General features: G+C 42.3%; 1 protein-coding gene across 5 annotated transcripts in view; it reads right to left on the bottom strand.

The window, feature by feature from the left end:
- The window catches only part of MIDEAS (mitotic deacetylase associated SANT domain protein), a 57,151-nt gene that overhangs the window by 18,246 nt on the left and 25,137 nt on the right, over positions 1–13,768 (bottom strand). For 4 of the 5 annotated variants that reach the window (XM_005502226.4, XM_065064543.1, XM_065064544.1 and 1 more), the window contains exons 2-6: positions 13,464–13,569; positions 8,489–10,175; positions 2,253–2,570; positions 922–1,267; positions 391–457 (exon numbers count right to left, since the gene is read on the bottom strand). In XM_005502226.4, coding sequence (XP_005502283.2) covers positions 391–457; positions 922–1,267; positions 2,253–2,570; positions 8,489–9,940 — 2,183 coding nt within the window. In that variant the 5' untranslated portion in view covers positions 9,941–10,175; positions 13,464–13,569. The remainder of the gene's footprint in view (positions 1–390; positions 458–921; positions 1,268–2,252; positions 2,571–8,488; positions 10,176–13,463; positions 13,570–13,768) is intronic. The other variant, XM_065064545.1, reaches the window with a different exon arrangement.

Genomic DNA, 13,768 nt, shown 5'->3' on the forward strand with positions numbered 1-13,768 from the left:
TACATTTTTCCATACTACATTTTGGCCTTCCCCTAAAGGAGCATTGTTTCCCTACTCTAAACCACACACGGAGCATACACATAAGTGTTTGCATACAGCCAAACAGGACAGATTCACCTTCAGCTAACCAACAGGATTTCAGCCCAGAGACAAATAAGCAGTCACAGAAACCAGTTCACATCACCAGAATCACAAGGTGTGTTTTCCAAACAAACATTATTTATCTTATGGATTAATTTTTAATAAAGACTATTTACATTTTGAGTCACTAATAGGAACAGCTTCAATGTTTCTAAGAGATACATCAACTCTACAGGGAGCGGCTTGAAGGTTTAGGAGGAAGAAAAGCAGCACATTCACTACCAGGCTAAGAATCTACTGGGTACTTACGGTTCAATACTGACTGGGGTGGCTTCCCCCACGACCGTAAGAACAGGAGGGGTGACTTCTGAACTATCTGCAAGGAAAAGAACGAACTGCTCAGATGACATACCTTTGCATTCAAGATATATTCTTTACAGAGCTTGTAAATCTATCAGAGCTATCCACCTCTCAGAAAAGTTACCCATATGCTAAAGGAGTTTAAGATGACCAATAACTCACCTTCCGGTCCCCATCTACATCTCAGTAATAACTATTCACTGTCCCTTCAGCTCAAGATAATGACAAGCTTATTCTGGAGTAAGAACTGACTTTTCCATTCCCAAGAACGTCAGCAGGGGGTGTTGCAGATTACTTGTGAATGCACCTTAAACACATGCCCAGATGGAAGCAACATTGTATTTCCTCCATCCCACATCCCCAGGCCACCACTAAGAAGTTCCAGATAACCACACCTCCTCAAGTCACCATCTTCCTCCTCTTACTCCATAGTTCCTAATCATAAATCAGCCAAGAAAGGAAGGTTAAAGTGGGACTTACTTGATCTAAGCAGAGTTCTGTGAGCACTTTTGGGAGTCATTGGAGGTGGAACTGAAAGACCACTTGAAGAGAGGATAGCATTAAAATATAGCCCAGAGCCTTCCCTCACTGGACTAAGAATTGGTGGAGGAGTGTAAGGAGGTAGCTCAAAGTTCCTATCTGAAGGATGATCTGCCAGACGGACAGGTGACCGTAAGTGACTCTGATACGGAGTAATGTTAGAATAAACAGGGGGTGCAATAAAGGTGCCAGCTTTTGGTGGTATGAAGAGTGGCTCAGGTCTTGGCCGCTGCTTTGGTTTCCGGGCAAAGCCCTCTGCTTCATCCTTTGGAGCAGCATCTTCATGCTATTAGAAAAAAAAAATTACATACTTAATTTCATTTTAAAACTTCAGGACATTTGAAAAACTTTAGGGAGATGACAACGTTCTTTCATGGCAGCTCTGAATCTGGGTAGGGCAGCTGGAGGGTGTCTCAACAATTAGCACAAAGGGAAAGAGGAAGGAAGAAGATGGCGAATGGCACAGACACAGGAACTACTAGGTAGCAACACAAGCTCCAAGTGCTTATAAATTTATATTTATATTTTACAAGAACTACACATGTGTGGTCCAACCTCTGGTTGGAAAGATAATGACCTCATGGCAGCTTCAAAAGAGGACATAAGAGTATAGCAGAACCTTGGTACAGATACAGGGTGACACCAAAGAGCGAGAACAGAAGACAACATAACAATATTGTCTGAGATGGTCAAGCATTTAAATGCAGAGAAACCTCCCTAGATCCCTGCAATTTTTCTGGTATCTGAATATTCTATTGTACTTCAGAATAGAAGAGACAAAAAAAAAAAATAACAAAACCAAAAACCCACTCATCAGCACCAGACTGAAGGGGAACATGAAAGTACTGACCTTTAGGACCTCAGTAAGAGATTTCCACTCCATGAGAATAAATCTTCATTTTGGATTTTATTAATATACAAAGATATGTGCACTACTCACAATTTATTATTATGTATGTGTGTATGGAGAAAGCACTCTTTACTCAGACAGACTACTTATTCTAGTGTTATTGGCTATCTGGATTTATTCACTGTTCATTATTGGGGCACTGCTTGGCCATACTAGCTAGCATTAGTCAGTCACAAAAAGTGAGTGATTCCCAAATATATGGCAATATTATGATTAAAAAAACCCACAGTCCCCAGAACACATCCATTCCAAGTTTAAGCCTTGCGATCAAACTACTTTAATAGAAAAGCTTATGGACAAAAAAATACATAATTAAATCTACCAGATTTGGCTCACCTTTGCTTTCTTAGTTTATTCATACCTGATTTGAGGTTTCCATGTTAGTACTACGATTAGATCGCCTCCGAGTGACTATCACAGAAGGTTTGCGTTCACAAGAAGCTCGATCATTTGTTTGGCCTCTCTGGAGCTTTCCATCCTCAGACTTTTCCTTTCCAAGGCTCTGCAAGTCAATTTTTCTCACTGGCACAGACACCGGAATGATAAGAGGCATGAGGCTGTTGTCCTCCCGGGCTCTTTTCGGAGCTGGTGAAGAACTGGCAAACTCCACAACACTTTTTGCAGCTGTAGGCCCTGGAGCAGCCATCAGCACACTCTTCTCTTCTGAAGTATCCAGTTCCTGAGAACAAAAACGATTCCTTAGAAGTTCTGTAGCACTTGCATAATAAAACAGGTATCTCACTTTCAGTGTATATCAAGTTTCTCAATGCAATTTGCAAGCTGAAATGGATTTGGAAAAGTGTTACTGGAGGAAGAAGAATACTTCACAAAAGCATTACCACAATTTTTTAGCATTACTTGAGGATTGCTTGAAGCCTCAACTGCTAGAGTACTTGTATATATCGTTCTTAAGTATCATGTAACTACCTATGGTTTGACATATTATTTTCCAAATGAATTTCTGCCCTGCCATAACTTCCAACAATGTTTCTTCAGTTTTAATCATGATTATAAGCTGCAGGTTATTAACTTCAAATATTGGGCTTCTGTTCCAGGAAAGACTGAACCACAATAACCTTAATTAAATCGCTCATACAAAAAGCAGAGCTAGCTTTTTGCTGCATTTTTTTCTGATTTACATGACAGAGGCAACTTTCCTGATTATAACTGGAGCCTTTGAGGTTTGCTGTCTAACCGCTTGAGCCTGAAGGACTTTTACTCAGCAGAATCAACACTGCATAACTGCAAGCCGGTACTTTTTGCATTGGTATTACAGCTTCCATGTCTCTGCTTTCTTTTACTCATGGAAACCCTAGAAAATTGAGCTCGAAAGAAATGAGAATAGAGGATGAGTTACTGAATGAGTTACATGGATACTGTAACACCAAACGGCTCCAGGTACTGTTAGATAAGTGATTTCTAGTCTTTCAAATGACTATCAACATGTTCATTCCACCTCTTTTCAGGGATGTAAAAGGTCTTCTTGAGTTCTGATGAAGTGCAATCTAGAAGCTGTAGAAGATGCTCCTTTTGCTGTTTCAGAACTTCTCATTCAGAGCTCTGTTTGGAAAGCCTTTGCATAGGATTAGGTATGCAAACTCATCCTCCATCACAGCCACAATCTACTGAGAATCTACTTGAACAGCTGTGTTTTGTAGGTGGAAAATAAGGCACATTATCTCTCAGGCATGACAAGAGGTCTCCAACCTGAACTTCCAAAATTTTGCAGAGATTTACTTAAGTCTTCAAAAAGAATCTGTTGTGTGGCATTAAGAATACCTAATCCTGATTAAAAAGCTAGCATAATCAGGTTTTCTCATAAGTATTCAGACAACCCCCCAGTCATCTCCCTGTGGTTACAGATCAAGAAAGGCAGCTTCACTGATGAGCAAGAGAATACGGTCCAGCTGGCCCATGAAGAGTCAATCATGATAGCAAGAAGGACACTAGACAGAAGTCCCACTTTAATACGATATTTATATTGAGGGAAGTTCAACCGTATTGTCACAAGATGCATCAGTCAGAGCCTGCACTCAATGCTCTGGCCCCTATTCAAATGAGAGTCCTGGTAATTTTTGTTGCTGTTAAATGCAAACAGGTCCACTCTGAAACACTAAGCCTAAGATTTAGGACTGCCTCTTTCCAGACCTTTTATTAGAGTAAGGTTGACCATGCACAAAAAGCTTTGGCCCATAAGTGACACTGCAGTTTAGAAGTCTGACTGCTTCTTCACAGAGACTGGAGACATCTGCCCCCACCATGCAACGATGAAACACAACCGAAAAGTCACAACTGGCATCAGCTGCCCCATATCATGCTGCAGGAGGAACTAATGAGCTCTGAGGACCTCCCTGGACTCCATGGTGGTGACATGCACCTGCACTTTCCCACGAGACTACCAACTTTGGATTTGGAGGGCATTTATCACACTGGCAGATATGTCACTAGGGACCACTACCTCTAGATAGCAAGGGACACTTGTAAATTTTGTAGCCTCCCTCAACTACTTCAGGAAAGTGAGACTAACAAGGATGCCTTTTTAAACATATGAACAGGTCATCTACTGGAAACGTGCCTGCTTCCACTAGTCGTGCCCACATCTGAAGAAGTAGCTCAGATATGGCTTCATGCTGCTACACGTGTGCCTCCATTCATCAGGGAAACCTGTGCTGTTGTCACCTTATTACAGAAGCCTAGTTGAACATCTGGGATAGCTCTGGGGTCTGCTTCTGGCAGTGAGGTCTAGAGTAGATCATTTTCCACCACTGTTTAGAGCAGTGCATTCATACCACATTCTTTAGACCCCTGTCAAGAAAAGTCTTGGTTTTAATCAGATTACTTTTTTTCCTCCTGATGTAGCTGTTACTAGGCAAGCACTCTAGCATACTTTCTGGGTACCTGAGAGAGCAGCAGCAATCAAACAAGTAATGGCAATATGAAAATGTGAACAAGCGCCAATTTTGACCAATCTACAAACCTCAGATATTTCCTGTGTGCTAAACAGATCACTGTAGGTCAAGAGACAGGAACTAATTTCTTAACTGCAAGGAGCTATTGCAGCTAGTCACACAAAGATGTCACATTTCTTTGGCTGTATGATCAGTTAACTATGCTCCTTTTATTTTCAAGATAAGGAGGTAAACAGCAAAGGACTCTCTTCCTTGATGACAGGAGAGGTAACCCTTTGAGAGAAAAGAGGAATGAGGAGACCTGAACAGTAGTACAGATAGAGAGAAGGCACCATTTGGAACTTAACCTAAGTTGTTAAGACATCCTTAAAGATGCTCTGGTCTACATCAGAGCTTTTCTGCTCATGAAAGATCACACGTACCTAAGGTTTACAAAGAGGGGACGTGACTGATTTTGGAATTAAGCCATTTGTTTCAGGTCCCTAGTTTCTCAACTATTTGATTGTGCTCAGAGGCAAGCAGAAAGGAGTCACTGAACAAGGGACAGGACCTTCACTTACAGAACTACTACAGGATTTTCAGCTAGCTCAGCATCTCTGTTGCAGAATTTGGGGCAGAAGGGCTGCTGGATAACTCCAGCAAGCACAACTTGTTGCACTTCCATTTAGATTCTTGCATAAATATTGAGGGATGAACCAGTGATCTAGAGTTCTCCAGGACACCCACCGAAACCTATCAGCCATTTTGGCATTCATCCTATTCCTCAAGTGCTTTCTAAAAAATTTAGAATTCACAGACAAAACCCAGTTGCGGTATCTAGAAGAACTGTTCCAAGGCCACTTCTATGATCAAACATGAAACCACAACAGCCTTTTAGAAACACCTGCCATGCAGAGCTTTCTGCCATCATTCTTCATCAGCTTGCTAACAGTAATGGCAGCTTCTCTCTGCAGTCAAAGTGAAGTCTGCCCATGAAGGGGGTGAGTCCAGGACTGCAATTCCAGAAATACTTTTTCTTTTTTTTCCCTTTTGTATGTGGCAGCTGGTGCCCTGTGCCACAGGAAAGAGGCCAGGTAATTAAAACCTCTGTCTCCCTTCCATAAAGGAACACTTAAGTCCGGACACCCTTAAGATGACCACTTCAGATCTGAGAAAAGGTTTTTTGCACTATTGAAGAAAACTAATTACACTGCCTTTTTGCATATAACATTTGTATGCAAAATGAAAACATAAAACTAAGAGTTGAGAATTTACTGCAGCGTGTAAGCAGCAATAAGTTTGCATCACCTGAAAACCGCAGGCACAGCACGATGGGCAGCTCTGGCACAAAGCATCAGTTGTGACACTACATGTAGACAGATCCCTCTCCTATGAAGACAAGCTGAGAGAGTTGGGGTTGTTCAGCCTGGAAAAGAGGTGGCTCCAAAGAGACCTCACAGGAGCCTTCCAGTACCTAAAGGGGGCCTAAAAGACAGCTGGAGAGGGATTTTTACAGGGGCATGTAGTGATAGGACAAGGGGTAATGGATTTAAACTGAAAGAGGGTAGATTTAGATTAGATATAAGGAAGAAATTATTCACCATGAGGGTGGTGAGGCACTGGAACAGGCTGCCCAGAGAAACTGTGGATGCCCCATCCCTGGCAGCATCCAAGGCCAGGCTGGATGGAGCTTTGAGTGACCTGGTCTAGTGGAAGGTGTCCCTGCCCATGGCAGGGGAGTTAGAACCAGATGATCTCGAAGGTCTCTTCCAACCCAACCCAGTTATGATACTGCTGTCCAAGGTAATACTTTTGCAGAAGGTACACACACCTACGTTGGAACCTACTGGTTCAAATGATGAATGTATCCTCTTTCATCAATAATTTAATCTTATGGCCTTCTTATGCGTTCTCTTCACATAACCTATGCTAGAGAAGGCTTCTAGGTTATTTATAACAGAAAGACACTGTTACGAGGAGACTACTCTCCTCCCATAAACAAACATGTTTTCTTTTTCTCCCTCACATGATATCCAACCCCCTTAAAGATGTAAAATCCATCAGACTCAGGTAAGAATTTTAACATTTTTCAAAACCTCATCCTGAAAGCCTGAAGAGATCTAAACATAAAGAGGAGTTCTGCTAGGGCCATCATGGAAGCAAACAAACTGCTCCTGTAACTGCGAAGAACAAAAGAGCATCTGTCAAAACACTTCTCTGTCTGGTCATTACATTATGAATTGAGCTACAAGTAGACATGCCTTCAAATGGTCAGTTTCTGGCTTTGCCTCTCAGGGCCTATTCCTAGATGCTCTATTAGTTTTTTTCTTGCCACTGTATTGGTGATCAGATTGCAATGTGAATTGCAGGCCTTCCTGCAATATAAACATACAATGGCTGGGATTATGAGCAAATAGCTCACGCTGCTAACTACTAATAGTTTTCTATCAAATCTGCTTGTTCAAGATTGCTCAGAGCAAAAAGGATTGAAGAGAGCAGCAACAGTCACTGGCTGCTGTCTTCAGTGCAAGAGATGGAGTAGGCTATGGATATTTGCCTCATTGTTTATTAGTTCAGTTCTTTCACACCAACAGCACATCCATCTAAGGAAGAAATTGGAAAAATATCCACAGACAGACTAGGAAGAAAATTATGACGAGAACAAGAAAGGGAATAAAATTTGCTTCCCTTTGTTGTCTGACTGGGCAGAAACTCAAGTGGCAAAACCGCAGGTAAAAGTAGCTCATGCTCTAACACCCATATTTCAACAGCCTTTGGCAACAAAGTTTCCAAAGAAAAGTGTACCTCTACTTCTCATAACAGGCAATCAATGCAAGATTAGTCAAACCAAAACTGGAAGAAAACCTCCAAAAAGACCCCTCAAAAAACCCCCACTGAACTCCGCAAGTCCCACCACTTAGTTTCCCTAGCCTAGTTGATTTTGAACCCTGTCATCTTGCCATATGGAATACATACTGTAGAGTTTAGATTGATGGGACACCAGAAGTATAAGAGTAGTAAACTACCAAAACAGCCAACACTAAATTTCTTCCCCATCAAGCCCTACAGAAGGTCTACTGGTAGACTTTGTCCCCAGGTTACCAATCTCCAACATCCCCTGCAGGTCATTCTCAGAAATGGGGTACCACATCAGACAGACCTTCATTATGCCTGCTCTAAGTTCCTAATATAAGTGAGGCTTCCTTAGACTTTCAATATTAGGGAAATATCAAACATATAAATTGCATTATGTCATTCTTAGAAAGCACAATTTAGAAACACTTCAACCGCTAAAACTGAAAAACTGGCAGTTAAGCAGCTGCCTTTTAATGTAAAAGGAAGAGAATGTGAAATCGGTAAAAAGACACTAAATGAGCTGTTTATACTTGTCTTTCCAAATTCCTGATCAGCTTGAGGTCTAAGCTGAAAACATCCATATTTTCAAGCCCTGGGATAAAATCACATTCAGTATTAGTGGAATAAAACTGCCCTTATGTGGTTTTACTGCACTAGGGGATCTCTATTCTCTTAAGTCTATGAATTACAGGAACCGAACCTACACGGCACTACTCCTGAGCTGCCCTTGCTGTACTACAACACTTCTTGCATCAAGATACCTTGTTTTCCTGCATATGTACATTAATTCCTTTCACTTCAGCTCTATTTTGTAGTCTAAAACATGCTATATTGGTTAGGATGTGTACCTTACCTTTACATTCTGAAGAGAAGCCAGCTCAACAGCTTTTTGGGCCAAAGTTAGCAAATTTGCTTCCTGAGAAACACGCCGTCTCCGTCGTGTACTCTGGATTACACCACCTCTGACACCCTGAAAATCATTAGTGCTCTGAGTATTTTCTTCAGCTGCTGCCACCTGTTTCTCCCCTTCTCTGCCATTCTGGGCTGTGGGTTGTCTGTCTGTTTCCATCTGGCACAGCTCACTATTCACCAGGACATCCTTCTGCCCCATATCCAGTCTCTTGGGGTGCAAAAAGCTGCTTTTGCTGTGGGCCAGCGATTCAGGCAGCTGCTGTAATGGGACCTCTTGCTGATGCGTTTGCCAGGGATGCAGAAATAAATTGCTGGCTTGTTCTTCTGCCTGCTTGGAAGCCACCACTTCTCCTGTAGATGTCAGCAGGACACCTTCTTTGGAGAGTCTCCGTGACCTCCTTGGAAAGGGAATCTGGGTCTGAGGTAGGACAGTCTGTTGGTTCTGCTCTGTTAGAGCCTTGAATAGTTCCTGGTTCCTCTCTGGCTGCTGAAACTGATGTGCCATCATGTGATGCTGAGGCGCTGCAGCTGCCACATGAGGCTGTGCTATGGAAGTCGTTTGCTGCAGGCTGAAGGCTTGTGTGGCAGCCTGCTGCTGCTGCTGAGGGTAGAAATTCTCAAACAGTTGTAGCTGGGGAAGAGCTTGCTGTTTCTGTTGAGCAGTAAATGCTGGACTGGAAGAAGCTGGGGCTTCTTGAAAGACGTGTAATAATTCAGGAAGACCCTGCTTTTGGCCCTGGTGACCAAATGCAAGTTGGAAAGGCTGTAGCGGCAGACTTTGATTCTGCTGCTGCTGTTTCTGCATCTGATGAAAAGAATTCATTTGAGCTTGCTGTCTCACCAGGGCTTGCTGTTCCAGCTGAGCCTTCTGGGACATCATCTGCTGGACAGCATCTCCATACAAATCCAGCTGTGACACGAATACTCCTTTCTCTTGATTTCTCTTAAGGGCTTCTGGGTGGCCATAGAAGCCTGGGCCACCAGCATTGGAGTGGGGTCCTTTCGGGTTGCCCCCAAAGACCATACCATGGTTCCACATCGACGGTGGAGACTGCCAGTGGCTGTCACCCCTATCTGGCAACCGGTTTCCCATCAGTGAATTCTGCCATTTGACAGCTGTTACTGTCTGGGGCATCATCATTGATTCTCCCCTATCTTGACTGTAAACAGAGTTCATCAATGCAACATTGTTGGGGGCACTTGTCAGTCCTCCTGTGTGAGAAATCTCCACAGTTTGGGAGACCGGTACATTCGCTCCATGACCATAGTATTGTCCTTCCTTAAGCTGCTGCTGTGGTTCTTTAGATGACACAGGGATTTCCTGCTCACTAAAATAGGCAAGCCGTTTCCCAGTCCTTTTGCTTGAAGACTTTTGCTGAGCCTGAAGATTCATGGTTCAGTCTATTCCCCCAGCTGCATACACTGTATTTACAACCCACCCATCCCTGAGGCTGGGGGAGGAAAGGCACAGAAGTCTCTCTTTTCCATTCAGTTTTAGTAATAAAGGGCAGGAAAGAAGTCCAGATGAAAGTGCATCCACTTCCTTTTTCTTCGTGTGGTTCTCCCACTTCTTTTCACTCTTATCCTTTGTGGTTCAGAGGTCAGTAGGGTCCACTTAGTTACAGGTCCTGAAATAGAGAAGCAATTGCAATGAATCATCAACAGACATAACTGTCTCACATGATAAGCAACAACCTGTATGTCTGTCCCATTTCCCACAGAAACAATGGTCAGGATAATACATGTAGGAAATAACAGATCTGACCTACTAGAAGAATGTAAACCAAAACAACTTAGTTTTACACAACAGATAGCACACTGTATTTGCATGATGCAACTCCCAATTGCACACAGACTTCTGACTAATCACTCAAGCTCATCCTGAAAGTCTTTCTCTTAAACTTCCTCTCTCTCATTTCACCAATTACTTCTATGTCTTCCTGCAGTCAGAGTAATCTGTTTTTAATCTGAACTCAAAAACACAAAAAACCCCTCATGACTCATCAAAAGAAAAATAACGTCAGGCCACATTTCCCAAGACTTTTAAAACACACGCATGTCCACAAAGGCTGCAGCTATACACACAGCAAGATGCTCAATTCCATGTTTTGAAGGAAAGGCTGCAGCTCATCATCCACCTTCCCTCCCCGGTCACGACAGTTGCCTTTGATGAAAAACTGCCCACCGAGCACCCAACCACCACAGACAGGGCCTGCTCAACCTGTTGCCCTCTCGGACACTTTCTTTAACAGCTGAAAGCAACTGCTCCTGCTCAGGTCACACTCATGGAAAAGGAGTTCAGGCAGATTGTTACAGCTGCTCCTGGATACCAACAAATATCTGGTAAAGCTACAAACACAAGCCCTTCCAGAACACGCAGCCTAGGACAGGTCCACCCTCCTCTTTAAAAGCCTGGTTTGCAGGATTAAGATGTAATGTGTTAACACGCACACCCCAGTATTTCTAGTAGGACACCTAAAAATCTTTTAACAAGTCTTAGCTTTAAACTTTATTAAATTCTGAAACTACTACCGCTCAGGTAATTAAGTGCGAGTCTCTATTACTATCTCTTCACTATGCACTCTGTTCCACTTCAAACCACGTTGCCAATATATCTCTGGAAGATTTTAACAAATTTTTCAAAGCCTATTCTTATTGCATCCCTCCTGCTATAAAATCAAGTTTCTCTTCAGTGGAAAAGGCAAGACTAACACACACATCTCCTCCAATGAAACCTGCAATCCATTTATCTCCCTCTGTAAAATGAAAAATAATGGAGCAAAAGCATGCAGCACACTGAAGTCCTGTAACCGAAGTTTGCTCTAGACAGATATGGCTGTGGCGGAGATTTTAATACTGGGGTGGGGTTGGGAACACGATGAGGAGGAAAAGACAAAGAGTTTAAACTTACGCAACTTCCACCTCGGAGGCCAAGCTTGGCTTCAGCGCTACTGGAGCCATGGGCCAGTGTTTCAGAGCGAAGTGACTCACTTCCTCGAGCTGTTACATCGCGGTTCCCCCCACGCTCCCTCCCCTTGGCCCTGGCTACAAACCGTGGACCTGTGCCACCCCGTATCGCAGAGCCAGGGCGTTCCTCTCTCCTCTAAGCACAACGTCTCGGCTCGTTTTCCAGTCCTCTTTCAACGGGACAAAAATAACTCCAGGAGAAATTATGGACACATGAGATGGAAAATTCTCTCTAAACTGCAACTAGTACACAAACGAGGATTCCATAAAGTAAGTTTTTCCTATTTCAAAACTTCATTAGGAGAGGAAAAAAACATCCTACAGCAGGAAACTGGATCCCTGGTAGCAAAAGCATAGAGGTGGAAAGGTTGCTAAATGTCTTTCAGGAGCATTAATGTTACTATCTCTCCTCGCTTTTTGCACCAGTGCTACAAATTGTAACAGAGCTAACAGCTAAACCACAATACATGAGGTAATACTACTAAGAGTGATTTCTGACACTATCTTACTTTCTGAAATCATCACAAGCTATTTTTCTCTCCAAACTAGACAACCTTGTAACAGTTTTCCTTCCACCAGTGCTTCTACGTGCTTTGTATTGATCTGTCACATAATTCTGACAAAAAGAATCCAAGTTTTTCTGTATATCAGAAGACTTTACTACTACATCAAATTTAAACTTGCCAGACAACCTTCAGAAGCTCTGCTATAGATTTTCTACACTTTGAGGAAGAATGCAAATATAACTGCCCAAATGCTTGCATACAACTTCAGGGGTCCTTGGTTTTAACCCTTTCAAAAAACAAACACACACAACAACAACAAAAACACAAAAAAACCCCACAAAAAACCATACCCAAACAACAAACCAATCCCCCCTACCCAAACAACAACCAAAAAACCCCAAAACAACAACCAAAAACCCCACAACCAAATAGCTGATGCTGTTCTTAATAGTGGTGGCTGAGATTTGCAGGTACTACAGACACAGGTATCCAGAAGATCTTTAGAAAGAGGACTCAGGTTAGTTAGTGAGAAACATTGCATTAACACAGCTCTCAAAACCTCCACTTGTATGACTTCAGCTCTGTTTTCTCCATTGCTACATAAGAAGCCACCAGCATTATCAAGCCTAACTCAGACCAGTTTAGAACTGCATCTATCTAGGAAAGAGATGTAACAGAAGTATAAGGGTGCAAAGTTCACAAAAAAAAACAGTAAGTTCAGAGATAACATAATGGAGGGAAAGGAATATGTACTCGTGTGTTCCATAAAGAGAGTCCTAAAAAATATTACATGCCTCTTAGGGAAGTTATCTTGAAGACTGCAGTGATTGAAGAAGAACTGAAGTTACAGCAGCATAAAAAACCAGGATAGTGAAAATGGCATCATTGGGGAGGAAAGAGATTTAAGGCACTTTGAACAAAACACACTTATTGAACATCCCAGCTCTCCCAACAGCACCCAAAAATAAATAAAACATAACTAAGAGATCATAAAGAAAAAAAAAAAAAAAAAACACATTTGGTGTATCCAGTATTAGACAGTAGTCACAAAATTAGCTTTTCAGAATTTATTTCTATATAGAAAACAGCAGGGGGAAAATAAATAAAAAAATATATATATAATAATAATAATCCATAGCTTAAGCTGAGCGACAGGCGTTCAAGCTGCAGCATGACTATGCTCCAGGAAGGCTCACACTTGGCAGCTTCACTGGCTGCGCGCTGCTGGCGCTCTGACTAAGCAGGCTTCCCTCCCTGAGCCGGAGGGATGAGCTCACATTATCATCATCCTACCCAATTACCAGCTTTGGAGACTTTTTTGTTTGTTTGTTTGTTTTACTTTAATTTCAGCACAAGAGTCAGCCTGCAGTAGCACAGTAAAATGGTAACACACTTCCAGGCTTAAGTGCGTTTTGCAGCAGTGCACCCCTGACCATTTCTTACCTTTGAACAAAGCACAGGGCCAGTTCTGATACCGCAGTTCCCAGAAGATACTGTGTCTTGCCTCCAAATATATTGAAGTGTTATGACACCTTGCATTGCTTTTATGCTGCACAGAGAAAAAGCAGAACCTAGCATCAGTATATTTTGTTTTAATAACTTTAAGATTTGGCATGCAACATCATCAGCTATTTTCACTTCCAGGAACTTCTGGCAAGCCTCAGCCTTTTTTCAAATGAATATGAATTGTATGTCACCACCTTTAATACAGTAAATATTTTCAGATTGCTAAGGAATTTATGTTCCAA

This window comes from Columba livia, chromosome 5 (assembly GCF_036013475.1).
Source record: "Columba livia isolate bColLiv1 breed racing homer chromosome 5, bColLiv1.pat.W.v2, whole genome shotgun sequence".
NCBI classification, from domain to species: domain Eukaryota; kingdom Metazoa; phylum Chordata; class Aves; order Columbiformes; family Columbidae; genus Columba; species Columba livia.